This window comes from Periplaneta americana, chromosome 12 (genome assembly GCF_040183065.1).
Source record: "Periplaneta americana isolate PAMFEO1 chromosome 12, P.americana_PAMFEO1_priV1, whole genome shotgun sequence".
NCBI lineage: Eukaryota > Metazoa > Arthropoda > Insecta > Blattodea > Blattidae > Periplaneta > Periplaneta americana.
The window spans coordinates 138296762-138322831 of NC_091128.1; the positions used below are offsets into that span (position 1 = coordinate 138296762).

General features: G+C 36.0%; 1 protein-coding gene across 5 annotated transcripts in view; it reads left to right on the forward strand.

Moving 5' to 3' along the window:
- The window catches only part of jvl (javelin-like), a 569361-nt gene that overhangs the window by 514946 nt on the left and 28345 nt on the right, over positions 1-26070 (forward strand). For 4 of the 5 annotated variants that reach the window (XM_069842126.1, XM_069842127.1, XM_069842125.1 and 1 more), the window contains 2 exons: positions 14796-14894; positions 17916-18854. In XM_069842126.1, the coding sequence (XP_069698227.1) occupies positions 14796-14894; positions 17916-18854 (1038 nt within the window). Of the gene's footprint in view, positions 1-14795; positions 14895-17915; positions 19137-26070 lie in introns of all 5 variants that reach the window. The other variant, XR_011335324.1, reaches the window with a different exon arrangement.

The following is a 26070-nucleotide window of genomic DNA, read 5'->3' on the forward strand; positions in this document are numbered from 1 at the left end:
ACGTTATATGCACACATACATTTTAAAATTTATTTTACATGTCTTTTAACTTATTTATTTCCCCCATTCATTTTTCTCTTACTTTCTAAAGGTATGTTCCTAAGGATTTATTGTCTGTTCATTTGTAATTCTTAATAGCGTATTGTATACCTGCCGCCGCGAGAATAAATGTTGATGCAGCCGAGCGTAACTAGAACGCTATGACCGGACTGGTAGAAAAGGTGGGTGAGGTAGGAGGGGTAGTAAGGCTGTCGCTCTGAGGAGCTACAGTTCTGCAGGTCTGGATTGGACAGTTGCTTGTAGGCGAAAGCGTTCGGCTTGGAGTTGGAAGTACAGAGTATTCCGTTCGGCTTCCGGTCGGGAACACGTGTACAAGCCATGCATGCACCGTCGGCCTAGGGTGCACAATTATCGATCCTACAGCGAAAGACTGTACATCAGTCGCCGTCGCTTGGAGTCACATATTGGGCAGAGATGACGATTTCTCGGAGGCTATGATTTTGAAACTGTAGTCCAGAGGTCTCCAAAAAGCGTATCGTCATTCGTGCTCTCGATGCTGCCCGCCGAACACAGTGTGCTGTAAGGCTATAGAAGAGGGAGAGATTCGTACCTCAACAGATGGAAGCGATCAGTGGGGGGTCGCGGCAACGGTCTGCTTACGTTTACAAATAATAACATCAAAATAATAAGAAATATCATACGTTTGTATATTATTTTGACATACTATGAAGCTGGAGCCCCGTCTGTTGCTATTTATACAAACCATTGCAAATTCAACCTCTTCTGTTCTTTGGTGCCTTTCAATGCCTGGAAAAGATCTTCTCCAGTTGTATTTTGTAATTACATCTAGAAGACATTCAGACACAATAAAATGTTCATTAACTCCTCGGATGAAAATGGCTAGGTGAGCTTTGTCATTTCTATCTGTGCTTTCGTCCAATGCGAGTAAGCTACAAGCTGGTTAATTGTGGTTTCGACTTCAGATTCAATTACATTTACAATCTTGAAATTCCTTCTCTGATCTTTAATTGGAAACAATTTAATTTTCTTAAACTTTGATTTTGTTCTGGACACAGTATTTTAGTAACGTCTTGTATGCACGATTTTACAAATGATGCTTCTGTAAAGGGCTTCATTGATTTTCCAATATTCCAAGCTAGAACATAGCTAGCAAGAAAGTTTTATTGTTTAAGACTGAGGACGTATTGTAATATACTGATTATTATGTATAACCAACAGTCATACAGATAGCCCCAAAATAAATTCTTTTCACATGTCCAACATGTCTGTAATTGTATGATATTGTTTGTGAAGAGTCGAGTATTGTCGTCGCATGTTGATTTTTAACAAACCCTTAAAAATTTTCGAACAAATTAAGCATTTCATATTCTCCCCACTAACACAAAAAAATATGCATTTCTCTTCTCATTCATCCTTGAATGTACTACGTCCATGATTAGAAGACATTGTGAAACGGTGGAACACTCAGACCAACACAATGATAATGGCAGTCCGCCACTGCTCTTCGTTTGCGCATAAACATTGAGTACAGTACAGGTGGGGATGGGTGAGGCGGATCTCGCTCATTACGTACTGGCTTCGGTTCCGTTCAGGGGCTTACTCGCGAGTACGCTTTTGGAGACGTCTGCTGTAGTCACAGACTGAACTAGTGACAAACCTATCACAGCAACAAAATCACAGGTCTTCAAATCACACCCGACCAACACGTCTGACTCGCCTTAAAATTTTAATAAATCGTTTCCGTGTTTTTATTTCAACCTCATAAATTGTCAGCTTCTTGTCATTAGTCTCTTACGAAACACGATGACTGGGAATCCTACGTTATTTAATCTAATGAAGCAGGTTCGTCCTAATTGCAATATTGCTAACACATATCTCGGGGAAAGTACGAACTCAGAATCGAAATTCTTCCCTTTCCTACTATAAGAATTATTAAGAAAACGACTTCAGGTTTCTCAGTCACTCTCCTCGTTTCCCTTCTTCTCTATTGCCCACTTTTTTCATCTCTGAGATTGCGGAAATGGCTGCGTAAGAAAACTTGAGACGTGCGCTCTCATTGATTCAACAAGTGTAGACAAGAATAATGGCCTCCAAGAGCTGCCACTCCCTCACTAAGCTATTTTGCTGCATTTGTTTCTTGTCACGGTGACTTAATTATTTCAACACAATAGTATCCGTTGTGAATGACGAGGGAAACCTTAAGAAAAACCTAGAATGTATTGTTTTAAGGTTTCATTCAAATTGTGTATTTTATGAATGCATCCAGCGCCAAGTAAAAACAATTTTTTTACTTGGTTTAATGAGGACTTCGTGTGTGCTTCATGTTCATAACCAGCAAGTGCTTCCTATACGAATAATGTAGGAATTCCGTGGATTGTGTTTGCGGAACAGCAAATTAGCTAGCTGAGAAATAAGAATGAAGCATTGGGGTCATTCTATACAAATAGAAACCTCGTAATAATGTTGTCACAACTAATGTTGAAATATGTAATAAAAGTTCTCATTGCTTTATTTTTCCTCACATAAAGCATCTTCAAACCATAATTTTGCGGAAAGAAGTATTGAGTTGTAAATTTTCTCCATGTGAGTAATGAGACTAGGATAATTTAAATTAGCCAATCATTCCAAACTCTTAATACATTTAATGATCTTCAAAAAAGAAAAGAGAAAAAAAAAAAACAAAAAAGTTGTTGGTACAAAAAAGATGGAAAGGAAGAAAATAAAATTATTAGTGGACGAAAACAATAATAATAATAATAATAATAATAATAATAATAATAATAATAATAATAATAATAATAATAATTAGTGCCCGGATGTTAGGTAAAATGTCTTTTTTAAACTGAGTGTATGTAGGAAGATCTATTAGAGATAAACACGTTTCCACACATTTGGTGGCGATAGGCCCAATTTTTATTTTGCCTTTTTTTACCTGTTTTAGCTCCCGTTACCTATTTTAAGTTTAAATGCCTTTTTTTTTTTCCTTTTTTTTAGCCTTTTTACGTCGTTATTGTACATTTTCTATATTTTAATGCATTTAAAATAAACCACACATAAATTATATAAAAAAAAAACAAAAAAGAACAGTTGTACAAATTAAAAATATATATTCACCTCACATAGATATTTGCTGAGAAACTTATTCTCCAGCAATACATATGTTTCCAAGAAGTCGTGAACTTTTCTCCCCTACCGATTCCATTGTCACTTAACAAAGATGTTTGAAGAGTAGGCCTATAACCCTCAGTGCTCAGGTCAATGAGGGAAGTATTAAAGGCAAGTCTCTAGGTCCCGTTACTGTTGTCGCTTTCACGCACAAGTCACGCGTACTTTGAAGTCTCTAATCCCTTCTCACATCCCTCTTTTTGAGACAATACACATGTCGGTTTTTCCCGATTTCTGAAAGAAAGTAGACAGTCCTTCTGAAATAATAAGTTTTAAGTTTGCTCCAATCACTTCAGTAGAAGTAGAAAGATATTTTTCCACCATGAAAAACGTTCTCTCAGACAGGCGGCTCTCTATGACAGTTGACAACTTAAAAAAGCATCTTGTTGTGACATGTAACCAAGGAAAGTGAGTACCGTATGGGATAGTTTATTAAGTATTTGTCTATTTTTGTCTCTTTCCATGAATAATAAATGCCTATTTCACTGCCTATTTTTACTATTTTAGTGCCTATATGCCCGCCTATTATAACCAAAATAAATGTCTAAACATCCGGGCTCTAATAATAATAATAATAATAATAATAATAATAATAATAATAATAATAATAATGCCTGGCACACATACTCATACTTTTTGATAATTTTGCTTGTACAGTCTGAAGTTGTAATGCAAGACAGTGTGTGGTGAGACAAGTCAGTCGACTTAGTTAATGCTTTCCATCAATTGTTTGGCTTCAACGCAATCAGAATCCAGTTGATTTTTCTGTGCGTGTTCCAACTTGCCGTCATACAAGAAGGATTGTGTGAGTGCACTTTCGCCTTGCATTACGGCTTTTCAGTAGAAAATGATGGACATCAGATTAACTTATTAGTGCCCAGAACTATTTTCGTTTTAATTTTCTTTTTTCACATATAATCAATTTCTTTAACATCAAGTACGCCCAATAAATTTACTTTTACGAACTGTCCCTTCCATAATATTGTACATGCCACCGTCGTAGCTCAGTCGACTAAGGCTTGCCTGCCGATCAGGAGTAACGATCTGGCGCGGGTTCGATTCCCGTTTGGGCTGATTACCTAGTTGGGTTTTTTCCGAGGTTTTCCCCAACCGTAAGGCGAATATCAGGTTATCTGTATCGAATCCTCGGCCTCATCTCTCCAAATGTCTCGTTATTACCAATTATGGGGTCTCAGCCTAGTAGTTGATACAGTGTCGTTAAATAACCAACTAAAGAAATATGTTGCACATTTAATAATTCCTTTTAAATTTCGTTGTGTTATAATTTAAAAATGAATATTTACATTATTTCGTTGTTTCTCTCATTCATAATATACTGTATAGTTAGAGTAGTTGACATTACTTGATGACTGTGTTTCTAAATGTTTTCATTTTTCTTTGCGAATGCAGTAGGCTGTGAAAGCAAATGAAATATGATAAGGTGCAAGTAAATAAAATATCTTATCCAGTAATCTATGCTTTATTATCTAGTTCTTGTGAATTTATCAACAGGATGCAAACCTCTTGTGATATGATAATGTCTTGGTTAATATTTGTGCCATAATCCTTTAAAAAGTTTAATGATTTTTATGCTCGACCATGCCGAAATGTAGTAATTGTACACCTGGTAGCAGTCCTTTAATGCATGTCATTAAAGTACACCTATTCATTAAAGTTCAGGTTTTCGATTATTCTCGGATATGCAATCGAAAGACAAGTATCGAAACGTCACGGAGGCTGGAAATCCAATACTGTCGCAGAAGGTTATGTTCTGTTACTATAATAATTAGCGTTAATTGTAAATAATATTCAAATAAATTCAATTTGTCATCTCGTTTTTCAATGTCGAATTCAATTTCAAGGTTATATCAAGACTAATGTTCATCTTACTCTCTAGATTATATCAAGGTCGTCGACATTCGTTTCCCGGAAAAAATCAATACTTTCGCGTCTGCGCACATCTCACAATTTATTATGTAGGCTATTGCACTCACTCACATAACAATAACATGAATACTTATGAATAATTTAAAGTTAGAAATATGGTCGAGCATAAAAAGTCGTATGAAACTTGCCTATAATGGTAATTACCATTATAGGCTCGTTGCATAATGTATTATTTTTTGTGTTTTTTGTTTGTTTTGTTTTTGGTGGGCTATTTTATGACGCTGTTTTAACATTTCAGATTATTTAGCATCTGAGTGAAATTAAGGTGATAATGCCAGCAAAATGAGTCGAGGGTTCAACGCCGAAAGCTCTTAAGAATATTGGGTAGTGCCTGTTTACAGTATTTTCGCTTACAAATATGAATATATAAAATACTTTTTTCCTCCGGTTCTATTAAACACAAAGTAATGTCCTTTGCATCGTGTGATAAATGTTGGTGAGTTGCGATCTAGCCACAGAAACAAATTATCTTTCATAGTATTAGTCATAACAGAAAGAAAAGTCTATTTAAAAAATACAATTTGCGATTGTCAACAGTTAGGAACACCTATTACAAAAAGTTTTAATATCACACTTTTCAAACTTTTAACTTTTCCCCCATGTTAAAAAATATATATTATTTGAGAAAATGAGTGGAATAAAAATAGTACTTTTTCAAATACGCAAGCACAATGTGACAAATTCCCAAACGTTTATGTTTGCCCAACAAAAATATGGCATGCCTCCACATTTGCACTACTTGAATTAAATATTTTAAAATAGTGGTCCACTTTGGAGAACTATATAGTTTCCATTAGCGTATAAAATTTCAGCCAGTTATCTTAAATAGTTTCTTAGTAAATGGTACTTGAATTTAGAACAACAATTTTTTCTGCCGTTCCTGCATTAAAACAATGCATGATAATTTGTTTCTGTGGCCAGCTCGCAACTCATCAACATTTGTTTATCACACGGTGCAAAGGATATTAGTAGGGCTAGGATTTTTATGGCCTATAAATCACAAAAAAAGTCCTAAAAATCTTTCAAAAATGCCCTTATTATTATTATTAGTAGGTTATTTTACGACGCTTTATCAACATCTTTGGCTATTTAGCGTCTGAATGAGATGAAGGTGATAATGCCGGTGAAATGAGTCCGGGGTCCAGCACCGAAAGTTACCCAGCATTTGCTAATATTGGGTTGAGGAAAAACCCCGGAAAAAACCTCAACCAGGTAACTTGCCCCGACCGGGAATCGAACCCGGGCCACCTGGTTTCGCGGCCAGACGCGCTGACCGTTACTCCACAGGTGTGGACTAAAAATGCCGTTAAAAACGCCCTAAAAATTGATCTTACGTTCTAAAATTGGCTTAGTAGGAAAAGGAGTTTTGTGCTACTTAATATTTAGACTAGTAATTAAATTAAATTCTAGTAGGTAACAACATCTAAGTTTATTTAGTTTTACAAATTTTTTTCTAAGTGGTACACTTTAATTAATTATTTTACCTGATGTAGTTTCCATGTAGCCCATCACAAGGCCATTCTTATCCAGAACTAGCACGTATACTGAAGGGGTGGTTGGACTGATCCATTACATGGGGTGTACTACGTTAAAAGGGCAATACTTGTGTAGAAAAACGATTAAAATATTATACAAAATAATTGGTATTAGCCACTGGTGTAGCTCGGTCGGTTAAGCGGTTGCCTGCCGATCCAGGAGTTGCGCTCGGGCGCTGGTTCGATTCCCGCTGGGGCTGATTATCTGGTTGGGTTTTTTTTTCCGAGATTTTCCCAACCGTAAGGCAAATGTCAGGTAATCTTTGGCGAATCCTCGACCTTATCTCGCCAAATATCATATCACTATCACCAACTCCATCGACCTAAATAACCTCGTAGTTGATACAGCGTCGTTAAATAACCAAGTTAAAAATAAAGGGTATTAATGGACAAAATATGTAGAAAAATATCAAAGGAAATAAACATTATTTTATATTAATAATGGGGATTTGTTGCCAAAATTAAATGAAAATGCCTCAAAAATGTTCGAATAACACAAAAGATGCTCTTATGAGTTGAAACAGGCAAAAAATGCAAAAAAAAATGCCCTAACAAATATGTCTTAAAACACTCAGTTTATCACATAACATATAAATGCTAAAGCGGCTATGCTTCTGGCTTACTAGGAAAAAGATGCAATTTCATCAAAATCCTAGCCCTAGCCATTAGTTTGTGTTTGATAGAAACAAAGGAAAAAAATATTTTATATATTCATATTTCTACGCGAAAATACTGTTAACTGCACTGCCCAGTACCCTTAATGGGTAGAGGGAAAACCCCGGGAAAAAACCTCAACCACGTAACTTGTCCCAACCAATTTTTTTGTTAACTCTTGAACTGTGATAGTCCTTGTATTTTTTAACATTTTAATATGTATTGCTAGTTTTATAAGATATCGTCTACCTATTTCTGAAGATACCATAATACATGTTGAAAACGTTCACAATGTTAATAATATAATGTAAAGTGACACCTGCATTATTTTATATTAAAAATAAGTCATATGACTGAATATTATATTAAACTTTTGCTTGTTGTCCCAACCAAGATTTAAACCCGGGCCCGCTAGTTTCACGGTCAGACTGCTAACCGTTACTGCACAGGTGTGGATCTCTTGCTTTCTTGCTTGACTAATTTTCTAAGCCTTAATTGACCAGAATTCAAATATTATTGGTAAAAATAGTGATTTCTGTAATGAGCAGGTTGTAAGAGAATCCTGAATGTTTCTCGATTTGGAATATCGTCTCGTAGCACCATTCACGTGTTCCGTAACACGGGCGTTAAATCTGAGAAGTTATGACCACATAGCATTTGCTTCAACACTTATCAGTGAAACTGGGTCATAAACTGCTGTGGTCGTGGCCCGCTTTTATGGTCTCGTGGTTGAATTATCTTCTTGACGAAAATGGGTTTCCTTTCTTTTAATGGTGCCAGTCCTGCTTCCAACCCCCGAGACAATCACACACACTGTGGATGTATGGACTCCGCGCAACATCTGCAGAACACAGCTCTTAATTATTCTCAAAGTGTAGACTCTTGTATGTAAAAATATTCATATTTGTGTACACCTTCCTAGATATTATATTATTTATGTGGGCAATCTGAGCTTTCGAAATTTGGTATTACTACTCACAGAGACCAGTGGCGTAGCATGAAATTTTGAGTAGGGTAAGCTAACTCAAGTTGTCTTTCATGTATATATGAGAAAACTTACTTACTTACTTACAAATGGCTTTTAAGGAACCCGAAGGTTCATTGCCGCCCTCACATAAGCCCGCCATCGGTCCCTATCCTGTGCAAGATTAATCCAGTCTCTATCATCATACCCCACCTCCTTCAAATCCATTTTAATATTATCCTCCCATCTACGGATCGGCCTCCCTAAAGGTCTTTTTCCCTCCGGTCTCCCAACTAACACTCTATATGCATTTCTGGATTCGCCCATACGTGCTACATGCCCTGCCCATCTCAAACGTATGGATTTAATGTTCCTAATTATGTCAGGTGAAGAATACAATGCGTGCAGTTCTGTGTTGTGTAGCTTTCTCCATTCTCCTGCAACTTCATCCCGCTTAGCCCCAAATATTTCCTAAGCACCTTATTCTCAAACACCCTTAACCTATGTTCCTCTCTCAGAGTGAGAGTCCAAGTTTCACAACCATACAGAACAACCGGTAATATAACTGTTTTATAAATTCTAACTTTCAGATTTTTGGACAGCAGACTGGATGATAAGAGCTTCTCAACCGAATAATAACACGCATTTCCCATATTTATTCTGCGTTTAATTTCCTCCCGAGTGTCATTTATATTTGTTACTGTTGCTCCAAGATATTTGAATTTTTCCACCTCTTCGAAGGATAAATCTCCAATTTTTATATTTCCATTTCGTACAATATTCTGGTCACGAGACAGAGAAAACGTATTACAAAAATATAGTCTTAAAATAAATAGTAGTCAATATCAAGTCAGCAGTCCGAAGATTGGTTGGAACCTCGTAAGTAACACCAATAGGGCATGACCTCAAATGGTACCGGTACGTAGTGAAATATGATTTCATGGTTTACACATAGCTCTAACAAATAGACACGGTCATTTGTTTTTTAAATCACACTTTGTTCGTAAATCAGTCTTTATAATAGAATTGTCCTCAAAATTAAAATAAATTGGTGTCAGGAACTGTTATTTCACTCATTATTTATTTCATCAGCCACAATGCACACTAACACTTCAACTGAACACAACTCACGAAAGGGATAACTCGGAAACTAAATTATTTTCAATGTAAAAGCTAGCTTCTTGCGAGCCTTGCGACCAGGGTAGTTTAGTTAGAAAGGGATGGAAAATCTGCAGAGTGAGTTACACAGAAGAATGAGTGAAAGAAACCAGTCTGCTTGGAAGCTGGTGTGTGCAGGCTTCTTGTTTACTGCTGCATCACGAATCATCTTGAGCTGCCGCATCACAATATTTAACGCATAAATATCAATTCTATTAAAATTAATAAATAATTTTATTCATAAACTGCAGGTTTATTATGAAATTATTATTAACTGGGGAAGCTGAGCTTTTTAGCTTACATTGACGCTACGCCACTGACAGAGACAGAGTAAGAAAGTCTTTGACTCACTTTGGACCAACAATAGAAAATTAAATTTGTAATTGGTGTACATTGCAACAAAAGGGTAAAGGAGTGATTCTTAACAAAGAGTTCCCCCCAGCAAACAGCTGGATAAGAAATCACAAAGGTCTAACCCTCTCGGAATGGATAGACGCCCTTAAAATGGTAGGCTATGTCGCTCCGGTCCGAGCTGTACCGGGTAGAAGTCGGGATGGTACCCGCTGTAGGCGCTGTCTCAGCGAGATTGAAACTCTTCCCCATGTCCTTGGCTTCTGCCCCTATAGTGAGACCCTTCGCAACATCCGTCACCATGCTGTCCGTTCTATGCTGGCCGAGGCGCTGAAGGAAGTAGGGTTTACAGTCCATCAAGAGGTGCAGGGACTAGCCACACAAGGAAGTGTTCGGCGAATTGATATCATTGCCATTAAGAACAACTCGGCATACATTCTCGATCCCACAATCAGATTTGAGACACATGCAGATCAACCGCATGAGGTGGACAGTGAAAAGAAACGGATCTATGAACCAACAGTCCCGTTCTATAAAGATAAATATAGCCTGTCCCACATTGATGTAATAGGTCTGATGGTGGGAGCACGAGGTACCATACCCTCCTTCTTTGCCAACAAATGTAAAAACCTGGGCCTAACACACAGCATTGTGAAGGAAATAGCCATTAGTGGCCTCAAAGGATCGATTCAGATATTGAGAAATCATTTGTATGGGAGTGATAATGGAAATTTCAAGTTATCTTAACCGATGGCTGTTGATTGGTTTAGATATCAATGCCAATACGTAAATCCGTACCATTATTTTTCTCGCGGTATATGGCATTCATATCATTCTAACCTATCTGATGATATTCCCCCCCCCCCTTCTTAAGTGTAAATGAGCACAAACGCTACTTAGGTGTAATTTTTTCTGACATTTTGTATATTCGATTATCTCATCGTTTCAAATGGATATCATTTTACCTTTTAGGTCTGTTTCCAAATTATATGTAATACGCTTTGTCAAATCTGGCAACCTTTTCATAAGGGAAGCTAACTTTCTTCTCTTTCTATATTTTTTAAATAACCAATTATAAATCGTAATTGTAAAATAAATGTTCACCACTGCAACTCAATTGGTAACATTTATGGCTACCTTACTCCATTATCTCCTGTCTTAGCTACCTCATGAGTGATGCCTTATTGGTGTCACTTATGAGATTCAACCTGTCTTCGGACAGTTGATTAAATAACTAGCTACAAATGCAATAGCCATGTGACCGACTTCGGAAAGTGGGAAAGTGAAGATTTTACATCCCAATGGACTTTGGTTCTTTGTTTTTCGTGTGTCGTCATCATCTTATTTTTCTCCTCCTTCCATTCAGGTAGAGTGTCCAGCTCAACGCTTTGTCGCACTGAATTATTTGTCTTGCATCTTAATCATGATCATAATAATAATTATATTCATGAACACACTTAAGATAAGATGTGTAATTCCTAATTTATTGATTGTTGCCAGCTTGTCGATTATGATAATATTGATAATACATCAGTATTATTTTCTTTGCTTACTTTATAAAGCCTTCGTCCTCCGTCCTTTGTCGCGCCATGGTTGTAGATCGATTTGTGACTAAGAAATATAACCTTTTTTTTTTCCGCAGTATATTAGTCTTACATGTCTTCATGTGGTCTATTGATTTTATTAACATGGTTATTAGAGGATAAAAATTCGCTTCGGCGCCGGGGATCGCACCCGGGTCCTCGGTTCTACGTACCACATGCTCTAACCACTGAGTAACGTCGAAGTTCAATCCACAGCACCTGATCGAATCCATTGTTACCATAACAGATATATTCTATAGGACAAGAAATTAATCTTTACGTAGATTCTTCGCTCAACAATGCATATACTGTGGAATCCCGGCCACCAAGTCACTCAATTGAGTGCGCTCCCTTATAATGGTAGTTGACGTACTTATAATGTCAACATATTATGTCGAGCTTGGAGTCAGGCCACAAAGGGGAAAAACAATAGAGGAGAAGGATTCGATTCGGTGCTATGGATTGAACTTCGGCGTAGCTCAGTGGTTAGAGCACTTGGTACGTAGAACCAAGGACCCGGGTTCGATCCTCGGCCCCAGAGCGAATTTTTCTCCTCTAATAATCATTGTTACCATAACAGATATATTCTATAGGACCAGAAATTAATCTTTACGTAGTTTATTAACTTGACAAAATAGTCTAATATTAAATACTTCGATTCAGTCATACTTCATAATGATGTTATGAGTTAAATTAAAAACCTATGACATCGTTACTATGATGATGGTGATGATAGCAGAAATAGCGATAACCATTACTATGGTGTCAGCCGCCTCAAAGACAAGAACGGCGATGGGAATGATGCAATGAAGCAAATGGAAGGAGAAGAGGAAACTGACGTCGACAGCTATAGCGACAACGACGTAAAGATCGCGTTTATAGGAGGGAAATTATTTTTCTTAAGTCTGATCGTGGTCGGCGGATGTTCATTCAGTCTCCCAACTCCCACATTGAAATGCTCTTGATGCAATGTGCAGTCTTCTTAAATAAATGTTCGACCGTAGACAAAACAAAGACTGTCTCGTACCCTGATGGAAACTGTGTAAATACATTTGCTGCTGCGAAGGAGGTAAATAGTCCTTGGACTATTCTATATAAAGTTTATATTTACTTGGCTATTATTAGAACGGTGAAATTTCCTTTCGTTTCGGTAAGAACGTTAGCCTGGACTCTCAGAAATAGTAGTGGAGGCCAGCTTCTGTATCTCGTAGGCTATTACTGAAACGTACCTAAGACGATTATCACACAGTTGTTGTTGTTGTTGTTGTTGTGATTCATTTGCTCAAAAATGAAATACATTATTTCATTATTTTGAAATGTAACAAAATACAAAGAACAATATTCAGTGCTTTCAATTCTTAATTTACTTATGTGTACATTTAAACGCTATTGAAGTATAAACAAAAAAGTAGTTTTCAAAGCTTAGCATTATTATTATTCTTTTTTTCCACTTCTGGGTTTCGATGACATAGTACTTGCGACTGTTACATTAAATATACTCCCTATTCCTTTCAAACTTCCCACATTTTAATTAATCATTGCTAACAAAGTATGAAAGGGACACGGTGTAGTTTCTGCAGTAAATTAGTGTAAAAAACTTGACACATAACAGTAACAGTAATAATAACAATAATAAATAATACATAAAAATATATAAATATGGAAGTGAGAGTTGCGTGAAATGTAAATTATATAAAATGTCGTTAATAATTTATATTAGGCTACTAATTATAAATTTGTACTAATAAACATCACATGAAATGAATAAATATGAACGCTAACAATTGACCCGCCGTGAAATAGTATGATGTTCAATTTTTTTACGACATTTGTCATTTAATTTCTGTTCCAATAATGAATTATCTTTTGTGTTTGTTGCATTCTGGTGTGAACATTGTTGAAACAGAAATTAAATGACAAATGCCGTAACAATTCGCTGTTGATTCAATTCACGAACATACAGTATCGTACAGTCTTTGTGTGGCAGATATTCTTTAGTCTAGATCCGCACCCTGCGATGGCTGAATGATCAGACCTTCAACCTGTCACTCATGCGGTTCGAATTCGAGTCTCGATCAGATCTGGGATTTTTCATAGTGACATGTGGCGGAGAAGGTTGCAGTTGGGTTTTTTCTCGGGGTTCTCCCGTTTCCCCATATTAGGATCTACATCATTCCGTCAACATTTCTCCATTTCGTCGTCATTCCATAGCATTCCCCGAACGCACGGAATGGGCTGGCCTAGGGACGAGTGGAATGGCTTGCTCTGAAATTGGGTACGCAGCGAACCTTAGTGTAGTCAGCCGGTGTGGGTTTGGGAATGCACCTAACTTGAGGTTTAGCGCAATAGAATAGATCGTAAAAGGTCATAGTGCTGGGTCATAGTACCCCTTTCCCTAAAAGTCCATTCCATTCGTCTAGACCCGCAACCCTATTCTTTATGACTGAAGAGACTGTTAGATGTGAGTGCTCGTGGACGTGGACGTGTGCGTGTGCACGATACTTTGATCCGATTTTTGTGTTGATTCCTTTTTGAAGCGTGCGGAGTGGCGTGACTGAACCTATAGAAGGCAGTTCACAGTTCAGCCTGACGCGAGGACGGGAGACTTGTAAGAGTTCCCTCCACATGCACGGTAGCAGGAAGTAGCTGTGCTAAGCAGATCTCTGCAAGACAAGAAGGATCATCGCTTTACTTTCCCTTTTCATTTTTTCTCCACTTGTTTTCGTTTCTTTCTTCGGATGTGCGATTCTTCCGGCAGCTCAGTGAACCATTTTAACACGAGGTTTGTGTACTGTCTTTCATGTGCTTAAGGGAATTCCTCAGTTACAACACGTGTTGGGTAATACTGTCATATTTTATTTAATTCATATCCTTATTTCTGTTATTCTTCCCTTTGTTTATCTAAAACAGAGTTTCTCAAACTGAAAGTCATATCACTACATTTCCAAACAATTTTCTTTTCTTGAAATATTTCCCTATAAAACCCTTAACTTTTGAAATCCATCTCCCCAAGAAATCCCTTACAAATTCGACCATTTTCACTTTCAAAATCACCGGAACTACCTCAACGCTCGTTTTTTCAAAGTCCGAAACTTCAATTAGGTACCAGTACCACTGAAATTACGCTTTTGAAAATTGTCGGAATTTTTAGTCTGAGTTTGTATTAACAAAATCATAATTAATATGAAGTACAACCGATTAATTTTAATCGACTCGATTATTTCATTAAATATTTTGATCGATTAATCGATCTGTGGTTCTACTTTTTATCTTGATTTTTAATTTTACAGGCTCTTCATCATCATTAATCCATCTGTGGTTCTACTTTTTATCTTGATTTTTATTTTTTACAGCCTCTTCATCATCGATTAATCGATCTGTGGTTCTACTTTTTATCTTGATTTTTATTTTTTACAGGCTCTCCATCAGCGTCTGGAAAGAACTGTGAAATCCCATGTAGACCTGGTAGAACAACTGGAAAAGATTAAAGATGAAAACGATGACCTTAAATTCCAGGTAAAAACAATTTATTATTAGATTTATCAGTATAGTTTTCGTATTACCATCTTCTCATAGCAGTACGATAAAGTAAATACAATTGCAGTATCAGTAATTTCGAAACGTGCAACAATAATCCAACTGTTTATGCAAAAATTAATAAAAATACCAAGTTTACGTTGAATATACGGAGGAGTGTATAATGTAAAAAAGTATCGAATATTACTCGTAACTTCATATCTTTTTATTTGCCACAAACTATTACCGGTAATGTAAGTTATTGGAAATAAATCAAGTAAATCATAGTTGGTATTTTAGAAAAAATATAATATATTCAAGTATACAGAGTGTAATAAAAATATATTTCTGTAAATGTTAATTTTTACATATTTAAAATCTACATTCATTTTTATACGATGACGTTCATGTCACTGAATATTCTTTTAAACTTCGATTAAACTTTTTTGAGCGGCCTTAAAACCTCATACAAAATAAGTAGGATATATTGTGTTCACGTAGAATAGGCCTTGAAAGTAAACAGAAATTTACAAAATCAATGGAGAAATTATTAAAATAAATCAACAGCGACTTTTTTTTTTTTTTTTGAGCTGAAAATCGTTCGTGATTTTTCTTACTGAAACAGAGAATGCGTCCTAATGATGGTTGGTTATGGGGACGGAATGATGAATGTTATTTGCTTAATGAAATACACTGGAATAGAAACACAGCAGAATCAATAATTTCGAAAATAGTACAAAAATGCAATAAAACAGGAAGCATAAAGAACGAGTCAATAATTTAGGGCACCGTTTCTCAAACTTTTTTGAAGTGGGGACCACTTTTTTAAGTCAGAAAGGATCCGCGGACCATCTTACTCTCGTTCCCTTTGAAAGCAAATTTATCAATTTTATAGCATATTTTATTATTAGTATGCGTATATTTTAAAACCGAATTAATTAATTAAAATTAATTTAATATTAATTTAATTCATGTAATTTTATATTAGTATTAACTAATCAAGTTGGTAATAGAAAAAAATTATTTTCGTTTTTTAATAAATCAAGGCTATTAGAGTTTGGGTAATCTTTAACTTATTAACTAAACAAAATAAATAAATGTTGGTACTCACATTAATGAGATGGATAAGTCTGCCGATTTTTGTACAGTTGTTCTACATCTGGATGTATGCTGGTAAGCTTAAGTCGGAGATCGTTACATACATCGAGTCGATTTCGGTATTTTGTTTTTATTAGAGTTAGTGATGAAAACTCTTTCTCACACAGACGTGAAAGCAAACTGAATTATAATTTGTAAAGCACCATTGTACAGTTCACTATATTCTCTTTTCACTTGTGATGAGGTCCAGAAATTAACCATACCTTCCGCTTGGAATTTCATTTTAAGTCCGGTGTCATTCGAGAGTTCAATGAGCTGTTCTCTTTCACTCAATGAAAGTTTGTTATTTTCAATATCGCAATGAAAGGGATCACGAACCCATTAAAATTCGTCATATTTACTTGGAAAATAAGTTTCAAATTGTGACCTCAGAATTTCGAGACGCGAACACATATCATTGCATAATTATTTTCCATTTTCAACCAAAAAAGACTCTAGGGTTGGAAATAGTGAAAAAATCCTCTGTTTTACGGAACTGACCGCTGTGTAAGGACCGAAAATCTGGTGTCTGTTATATTTGTCGATGGCACAATCACACATACAACATTCTCACAGAGTTAGTGTAAGGGCATGTGTAGCAGGAAATTGCAAAATTGGTAAATTTTTATACTGAATGAAATTTAAACTTTACATCTTCCGCGTGATATCGCAGTTTGTAGACAGTTGTCTTCCAGTGTCCTTCAGGAGAACATGTTTCAGCAATATGATGCTTTTGAGAATTATGGGAGGGAAGCAACAGGATTCCTGAACAATAATCCAGGTTGCCACGCAATGGTAGTAAAACGAAATATGTGAAACAAATTAATGAGATGTATAAACAATAATGAATACTCTTTCAAATGTCATAATAATACATGGTGCCATTTGAAATTTCAAAGGGTGGGTGGATTGAGGTTGTGAAATCTAAAATACAATGAACACTGGTTTTAAACTTCCTCTCAATATCCATGTAAATTGATCTACTTTTGTTTAAATTTAATTTAATTAAAATAAATAGTTATTTAGACTGGGAAGTTTTGAAATGAAAGCCCAGTGTATAAACTATGTATTCTGTTGTTCTGTGGTAAAAATGATTGTTACCTCATGTAACCTCATCTCATAGCTTAAATGTGTTATTTTGAAATTTGATCATGTAACACCCTCTCTTGAGCTGCTCTCGTGGGTCGTCTAAAGGAACAAAGAATCATGCACGCTTTTTCACTTCTATACAAAATTTTACATAACTCTTCTCCAAATTACTTGTCATCACGCTTTCAGTTTCTAACTACTTCACGAAATCAGCATCAATCTCTCCTATCTATTCCTCGTCACAGAACTTCCCTATACTCATCCTCCTATACTGTATCATTGCCTTGCCTCTGGAATACGTTACCTCGTGACGTCATCAGGGATTGCAGGACACGTCACAGTTTAAAAAGTAAACTATAAAAGTATGTTTCATCTCATGAAATTCGTTTCTGAGGAGTTGCTAGATTTATGCCGAAGTTTTTATCTTTAGTATTTTGGCAATAATTTCCTTTTGTTAGATTAACCCTTTCTCTTGTCTTTGTGCCAGGATACTAGAACAGCTTATTGTCCCTTAGTTAACAACAATGATGCTGAGTGACACTGTTATTTTGAGTCTGTATTTTTTGTACATGTTTTACCTTCAATTTGTATATTCAGTTGTTTTTTTTTAAGGTCATATCCATTCTGTCACTTGTTATTACTATAGATTAATTGCATTGAAGTATAATTTTTCTTGTAGTTGTATTGTATTTCTGGTGGTGTGGAAGAGAAGGCCTGATGGCCTTAACTCCATCAGAGTAAATAAATAAGTAAATAAATAAATAATTTAACATGCTGACTTTTCTGTTTTCGCAGTTGGAAGAGAAGAGCATAGAGCTAGAAGGTACCAGAGCACGTGTTCGAGTACTGGAACGTCTTCAACAGAAAACATCTAAAGAGCCAACCACAAACCTTCCTCCTGTCTTACCACCCGATGTCTCCACTAACCCCATTCTTCCCTTGTTAGCCCTTCCAATGCCTGCAGATGATAATACACATCACAGCAGCAGCACTGAGTCAGCACATGACCACACTGTGGGGATGTCCTCTGACCAGGGGGACGCAAAGAAGGCATCCCAGTCCCAGCAGATGTCCCCCAGGAGACGTCCCAGCAAAATTCCGCTTCCTGGAACAAAGTCTTACTGTGCTCCCAAACCTCCGAGTGGGAAATCTGCGTCGATATCCAACCGAAGCAGAGGATCACCTTCACTGCGGAGCAGAACAGATTCACACTCTTCTCTCTCTGGAAAGAATGCTCCCAGAGAATCTTCGTGGAAAAACAGAAGTGACAGTAATTCTTCCCTCTCTGGCGGTGGCAAGAGTAGGGAATCTCCATGTGGCGGAAGAAACTCATCCCTTTCGGGGAGAAATAACAGTCGTGACTCGTTAAACAGTGGCAGTAAAAGTCGAGACTCTTTTACAGCATCGACAGCAAAAGTACGAAATGGTGATTCTCTTAGTGGAAAGAAATCGAATGGAGACTCGATATCTTCTTCTGTAGGCAAGGGTCGGGCAGATACTCCTTCTCATCAAAGTAGTTTTTCTTCAAATGTGTCTGGAAACAACAGGAGGGAATCGCTTTCCAGTGGTAAAGCCAAGGACAGCTCATCATTCTCGTCGTCTGCTGGACGTAAAGGCCTCCACCACCAAACCTCCGTCTCCACACGTGTGGGCCGAGGGGGCAGTAATAATTCAAGCATTAACCATCGTATAGGAAACAGCAACTTTAGCGAGCAGGGTGAACAGAATTCGAAGGTACGACCCACCAAGCTTTCATTCTGGAGCAACTGGCTGAAAATACTTGACAACGGGCCATCTTAAGAACTGGCAATCAAACCGTTCAGGCAGGCAGGCACAGATAGGACTCCAGCGCCACCACTACTCCTCCAATTCTAAAGACGTATGTTACAGAAATAAAATAGGAAGATATAATGAAATGGGGTGTATTATTTTCCTACCAGAGCACTTTATCCGCAACATGGTGATACAAGGGTGCAGGCTGACAGATGAGAGCGGAGGGCCGAAAATAAGGTTCTTGTAAGTGGAAATATTTCTTTTCATTTTGGTTTTGTTTTGTGTTTTTGAAGGTAGAGTAGTTGGGTTAAGATAGCAAGTTTTGCGATACAACTCGGTAGCATTGTGGATTTGTCTGCTTGTGGATTGGGTAGCATGTCTTAAAATTATCTTAAATACTCAAATGTTAGAAAAGTGAAAGTAATGCAAGTTCAAATACAGTTGCCTACTTCCTTAATGATACTACCGCATTTTCATTGAATATTTTGAAGTTCTGCATATCCAGTCATTTGTTGCATGATCCAATCCACAAGCGGTTTCGTGAGTGACTGGGGAATATTGCACATATTCTGAAAATGCTTCCAATGCATGAGTGTTGTACGTCAGTACTTCTGTCATGTTCTTCCATTTTGGTGCTGAATATATACCTATAGAAATATCTTCAGCATATTAGATGTAATGTGACTACACAAAAGAAACTCTTCGCATATCAATGTGAAATTTTAGATGTTCCTTCTTTTATGGCATGAAACTATTCATGTGGCTACAAAAAAAAATATATAGCTCATATTCGACAAAGCAAAAGAAGTAATAGATCAGACAGACCACAGAAGATACATTTCAATAATGTTACGTTTTATAATTTAAATTCTTATCTGAATTACTCTGTCTTTAATAGAGGAGTTGAAGTTTCCAAATAGCATATATTTACGTAGGCTGCAAAACACAATTTAATTCCAATTTTAGGTGCATTTTCATATGTGCAAAGCGTATTTATTATTCTCGGTTGTCTGTCTGCCTGGTTGTTAGTCATCTTGATCATCTATATTTCTATCTCTCTGCATGAAACAATTGAGGTCTCGCTGTGAGAAATTTCTCGTAACTTGATACTTAGATATTCGCAAATATTTTTTTCTACAGTAATCTCGCTAGAGGTTTTAATTTATCTAGAGGAAATCAAAACTTGAGTAGACTTTAATTGACTGTTACACGATTAGAAGAAAGCATTATAAAGATTAGAAGATTGTAAACATATTTGAATTGTTATATATTATGCATATCATTTTAACTACAATTTTGACATACTGTAGGTGCCTTAGGATTATTTGTAAATTTTGGAGCTTCAATAATAATATAATAATAATAATAATAATAATAATAATAATAATAATAATAATAATAATAATATAAAGATTAGAAGAAATAAAGTACTCTAATACAATAAAATATTAATTAACTTACTAAAATACTAAACTGTCTTGAAAATGTATCATCATTAAAAATATTACACTACATGGCAGTAGTGTGTTATGATGAGCTGTTCTCTTGTTACCAGTTGTGCCAACTATACAATCTTCATTGAACTCCATGGATGATTACTAGTCAAAAAGGCTTTGTTGATTCAGTTTCATTTTTATTAAAACAGATGCATTCCATTTCAGTTACCAATATTATATATATAGAACAATCTCTGATACGTGACTATCCATAATCTCATACACCAGAAGCTCTAACATAACCTAAATAATATAAACAAGATAAATGATAGAAAAGTTTTAATTAAGGATGATGAAATAAACTTGAATCATTTTAAAGGATACCTGTATAATTATTGAAAGTACAATGTTGGCAAACAAAGAAACAAATGATAGTGAGGTGATAAAAACAAACAAATTCTAAGGAGGTGATAAAAACAAATGCTAGAGAGGTGATAAAAATTGTAGGAAAAGCAGCCATGATTGGTTGAACCACGTCGTTCTGTACCGTTTTACTGCTCAAAAGTAATATGACGTAGTAAAAGTGTAATAGTCATAGTAATAATATTGACTAACCTACAAAAATGTGTTTCAAAGTTACGTTCATTCTTAAGTTTTATAAATCTGTAGACCTACATGAATGACTTCAAAAGGAAAGTACAGTTAGCTAGTTATGTGATAAAGCAAAAAATCGTATAAGTATTACTGATTATTTTTATCAAACTTTCGTACAAACCATTAAAACAGGTATTTGTAGCTCGTTAGGTGTTTCTGATCGACCTTTAACAATCCTCTTCATGTATCTTCACATATAATTACTTCTTTTTTAAACGCTGAAATCCCGTTACCATCAACATACATCTTTGTATGTATATTTTTCTCTTCAGCACTGTATGTTCTGATTCTCCTGCCATCTGACTGAGACAATATGGGAGGGAAACAAATCTAGAGAGAACCCAAAATATGTCGAGCTTTGTCAACTGCATTAGTTTATGGTTTTGCACACAGAAATGTATCTGGAAATGTTGGTCGCTGATGGTTAATTTGACTCAATTTTGGATATAGCTGCTCCACAAAATATATAGTGGGAATTATATGCGATATTATAGGGCATTCATTGTTTAACAAGTACAGTAGAATCCCTCTTACCCAGCACCAAGGGACCAGGTTAGTTACGGATACGAGATTTTGCCGGATAATTGAATAAATGCCGTTATATATACTGGGTGTTCAGTTCAAAGTGTGTCATGGCTCGCTGTATGCCGTCATATGGCTAGTCGATGAGCCTAGAGAATTCAATCTTCCTACACTTCCGCAGAGGTGTATTACCTATGTGTTAGAGAAGTTGCATAGCAAGTACGGCGTTCATTCTGAAGAGTACTTACTAATATATACGGTAACGCCGGTAGTGGCAGGAATGTGAACTGTTTGGAAACAGGTACTGAGGTGGGTTTTTTTTTTATTACTGTTGGGATATGGGGAGAGAGTTAAGACGAATTCTTACGTATTTGTTGACATTAACTTCGACGGTCAACATGGACACAGAGCATTTGATTTGTGTTGTGGAATGTTGCCATACACAACCGATGATAACAAATACCCTGCGTAGGACTTGGCCGCGCAAAACACAGTTCGAAAGAGGTTATGGTAGCACACAGACAGTACAGACCACCATCTGTTGCTACGACATTCAAGTTATACTGTACACGTTCTCAAGTTCAGATTGAACGCCTTGATTAATAGGCAACTACTCTGACATAAAAGCTGAAACTCGCTTCAAATCGCTGACTCTCAACAGTGACGTCGTGACACACTTTGAAATGAACACCCAGTATATATATATATATATATATATATATATATATATATATATATATATATATATAAAGTTCGTATTCCATGGTGCCAAACTATATCCATGTGAAGCTTATTTCTCTATCACTTGCTCATAACTGAATAAATATAAAAACTGTGTGGATTTTCCATATTAAAACACATCACACAATACAAATAATATACTAATGTTAGGTTCGAATATTCACTGAAAATAGAAGTTCGTGCGAACTTCTAATGTGATAACACTGATAGTCCGAACATAACGAAATGAACATAAAAACTGTATGGATTTTCTTTATTAAAACACATCACATAACACAAATAATACACTAATTTTAAGTTCGGATATTCACTGAAAACGAAAATTCGTGTGAACTTTCTAAAGTGGCAAAACTGACGGCCCAGACTGTAGCAATGTAGCAGATTTAAACTTTTTTTTTTTTTTGGTCCAGCCAAAAGTGCCGTTGTTTTGGTATTGCCGGTTATTTGGGTGTCGGTTACGAGGGATTTTACTGTATAATGTATGCCTGAATAAAAACTGCTGTAGAGTTAACAGTCTAGTAACTGAACATGGAATTAGTAAGATATACTTCGAGCTTTAAAGTTGTCAAGTGAGAATCATGCCATTGTTCTGTAAATGAATTTTACAATGTTACATTGTTCGGATCAAATTTCTACACATTTAAGTACAAAAGTAAAATTCTTTCAATCATTCATTATAATATACTGCTCTCTTAAATTGACTGAGCATATTACGAATTAAATCAATGGCTTTCCCAAAACAATCTATGAAATAATTCATATAAAACAATTTTTATCTCGAAGAGGAAGCAAAAACGAGCAAAATTGTATTAAACTTTTTTTTGTTTGAAATATCTCAAAGAATAACCCCCTGATTATACATTCGTAATTTGTACTTTCGTGAAATAACCCTCGGGTAGTAAACAAATGTCCAATACGTATAATGTACACGGCAACACACTGCCTAATCACAAATCATATTTTATAACTCCTCTCCTTTTTTTTAATTAAAGAAAATTCCAGAAAATGTTGTCTGTTTATTTCTGAGACACTATGTATATTCACTCTACTATAACATTTCATAGGGATGACAAGGGAAGTAATGGGCTAATCTATATTTGAATACTTAAGCGGGAATATTCGTATGCAAGTGCGACATCCCAAGGTCTATTGTGCCACGTCTATGGGTTCCTAACATGCAAGTTCCTGTCATTGATGTATTTACCGTCATATGACGCATGAGTACATTACAATGGTAGTACATTGCTCGTCTGTTTAAGTGATATTGAAAATATAAATAATGAAGCGATAGCAGGGAAATGGGATTACCGAGAAAAACCTATCACAACACTGTCTCTACCCAAAGCTAATTTCACTTGGGCACGCCAGGATTTCAATTCAAGTCCCTTGCATGGCAACCCAGTGTGTTCGTAGTTTTAATAGTAGTATGTCTACATCAGGGATGAGACGATATTAGCTCCCAAACCTAGATGTTGATACAGCGTCGTAAAACAACCCAATAAAATAAAAAAAAAAAAAAAAAAAGCTCCCAATCATGGTAGAAGAGCTCGACCTTGATTACGAGCACATAGCGCATCCACTACATAGCGTCGTAACGTAGATGTCAGGGATGTACATGCACATGCAGTGAATAAAGGCAGCAATTATTACAATAACTTGCGTTACTAAATTTCTGGCTATGTAATAGGTCTAATTATTCAGTTATTTAATATACATGTACATATATAAACAAATCGCAAAGGGAAGGGTTTTTAGGAACAAAAAGAGAAATAGGAAAAATTAATTGTATATGAACCATTTTCTTGTTAACAGTAATTATTTATTATGTAAATACTTCACTTCATTCGTTAGGAGAAACTAATAGGGTCTACCTGCTCAACGTGTGTGATCTCTAAGTACCTTTGAGTATTTGTTGAAAAAATAATAATGACAATATTGATTGAAATAGAGTATATTGATTGTGTGATTGTAAAATGTAGTCCTTACTCTCCAGTCGTGATTATGTAATGAGTTTTCTTAGAGCGATTTGTGAGATGCACGTAATATGAAAAAACAAATTGATTAAATTAAGATATTGAGAGCCATCGTAATTTTTGGGGTCAATCGTTTAAGGGGATATGTATGATTTTTAAAACTTCCACAATTTTCGGCCAAAATTTGTGAAATTTAAACTATATAAACAGATCTATAATAATATCATCTGTACAAAATTTGGTGCAATTAGGTCTAATAGTTTTGAAATTATATTTTTAAGTATATTTTATATTGACGTTACTAAAAAAGCTCCTTGCATCAAAGTTTTCAAAATGTTTAGTTCATATTTTCTCAAAATCCTGAAAGTAGTTATTGGAATAAAAGTGAATTAGCTTTTTGAGCTTACTAATACTATAAGTTAAAGTGCAATCAAAGATAAAATATTATTTCTAAATTAAAGAAACACGTAGTCTGATAAAAGTAAATATCCAGAAACAAGCAACAAATAAAACATCAACAATACATTTAAAATAAAGAAATAAAAGGAATCTAGATACAGTCTACTGACCCAAATGTAAATTAATTTACCCTCGATGTCAAGTCCGAAAGCAATTTATTTCTCTCTTCTCCTGAATAATGCCTATATTTTTTTTTCATGTTGTGTCACATAATGCCGTTTTATGTTGCTTTTTTTTGCAAATGATATATTTTTTACACAACAAACACTGGACTTCATCACCATGTTCGAAGCATAAATATTGTATCTTCCACTCTTCCTTGAAAGCTTTAAGCGCTTCAGTTCCGTCATGATGCGCTGTGTTCTAAGATCTGTACATCCTTTAGCAATGTTTACAGGTAAAAGAGCTCCGCGCGCGCGCAGCGGACAGAAAAGAGCTCTCGCTCTAAAGTACTAGTCGCCATTGCAAGACTGGTCTACATGCACTGTTAACCAGGGGCGGACGCAGGATTTTTTTCGGGGAGGGATTTTAGGAGATAGTAAAAATGGAGTAATGAGAAATAAGTTTATATACTCACAATTTGTTTCCGAGTCATAAATATTTACAAGTTGGCCTGAGTAGCGTAGTCGGTATAGCCTTCTGTGCTCGAAGTTGCGGGTTCTACCCCAACCCAGCTCGATGGCATTTTAAGTGTGTTTAATACGACAGGCCTCATATCAGTCGATTTACTGGCATGTAAAAGAAGTCCTGAGGGAAAAAATTCCGGCACACCGGCGACGCTGATATAACCTCGGCAATTGCGAGCATTGTTAAATAAACCATAATTTTTTAATTTTAACATTTACAATGACTGCAATACAAAAACAATGACAGAATCACATTTACAGAAGAAGGCGACGAGGCTTCTTAGACATTTCATCCAGTACTTCATGAGCTTTTATTTCTACATTTTTATGTATAAACATCAAGGCCAGTCCATTTAATCTGTCTGCTCCCATCGTGCTCCTCAAGTATGTCTTCAAATACCGCAAAGTTGAGAACGACCATTCTGGTGTTGCTGTAGTTACAGGCAACGTGCAGAAAAGTTTCAGCGCCTTGCAAGTGCAGGGAAAAATAATTTCATTGCATCTGTTCAAAGATGATATAAAATCAGTAGGTATTAGGTGAAGATTTTTCTGATCAAGGAAATTTCTTCTCCGCATCCTCAATTCATTGAAGAAAGACTCTGGTGATGCATCAACATCATTGGGCTACTGATTTACTACAGCCTGAACAGCTGTTTCTAAATCTTCATCTGACGCTCGCACTATGTTTTTAGGCAGCAAAGTTTGTATGGACTTTAGGATTCCCTTATGATTAAAAACCTGTCCTTGAGCTGACTAATGAAATGAT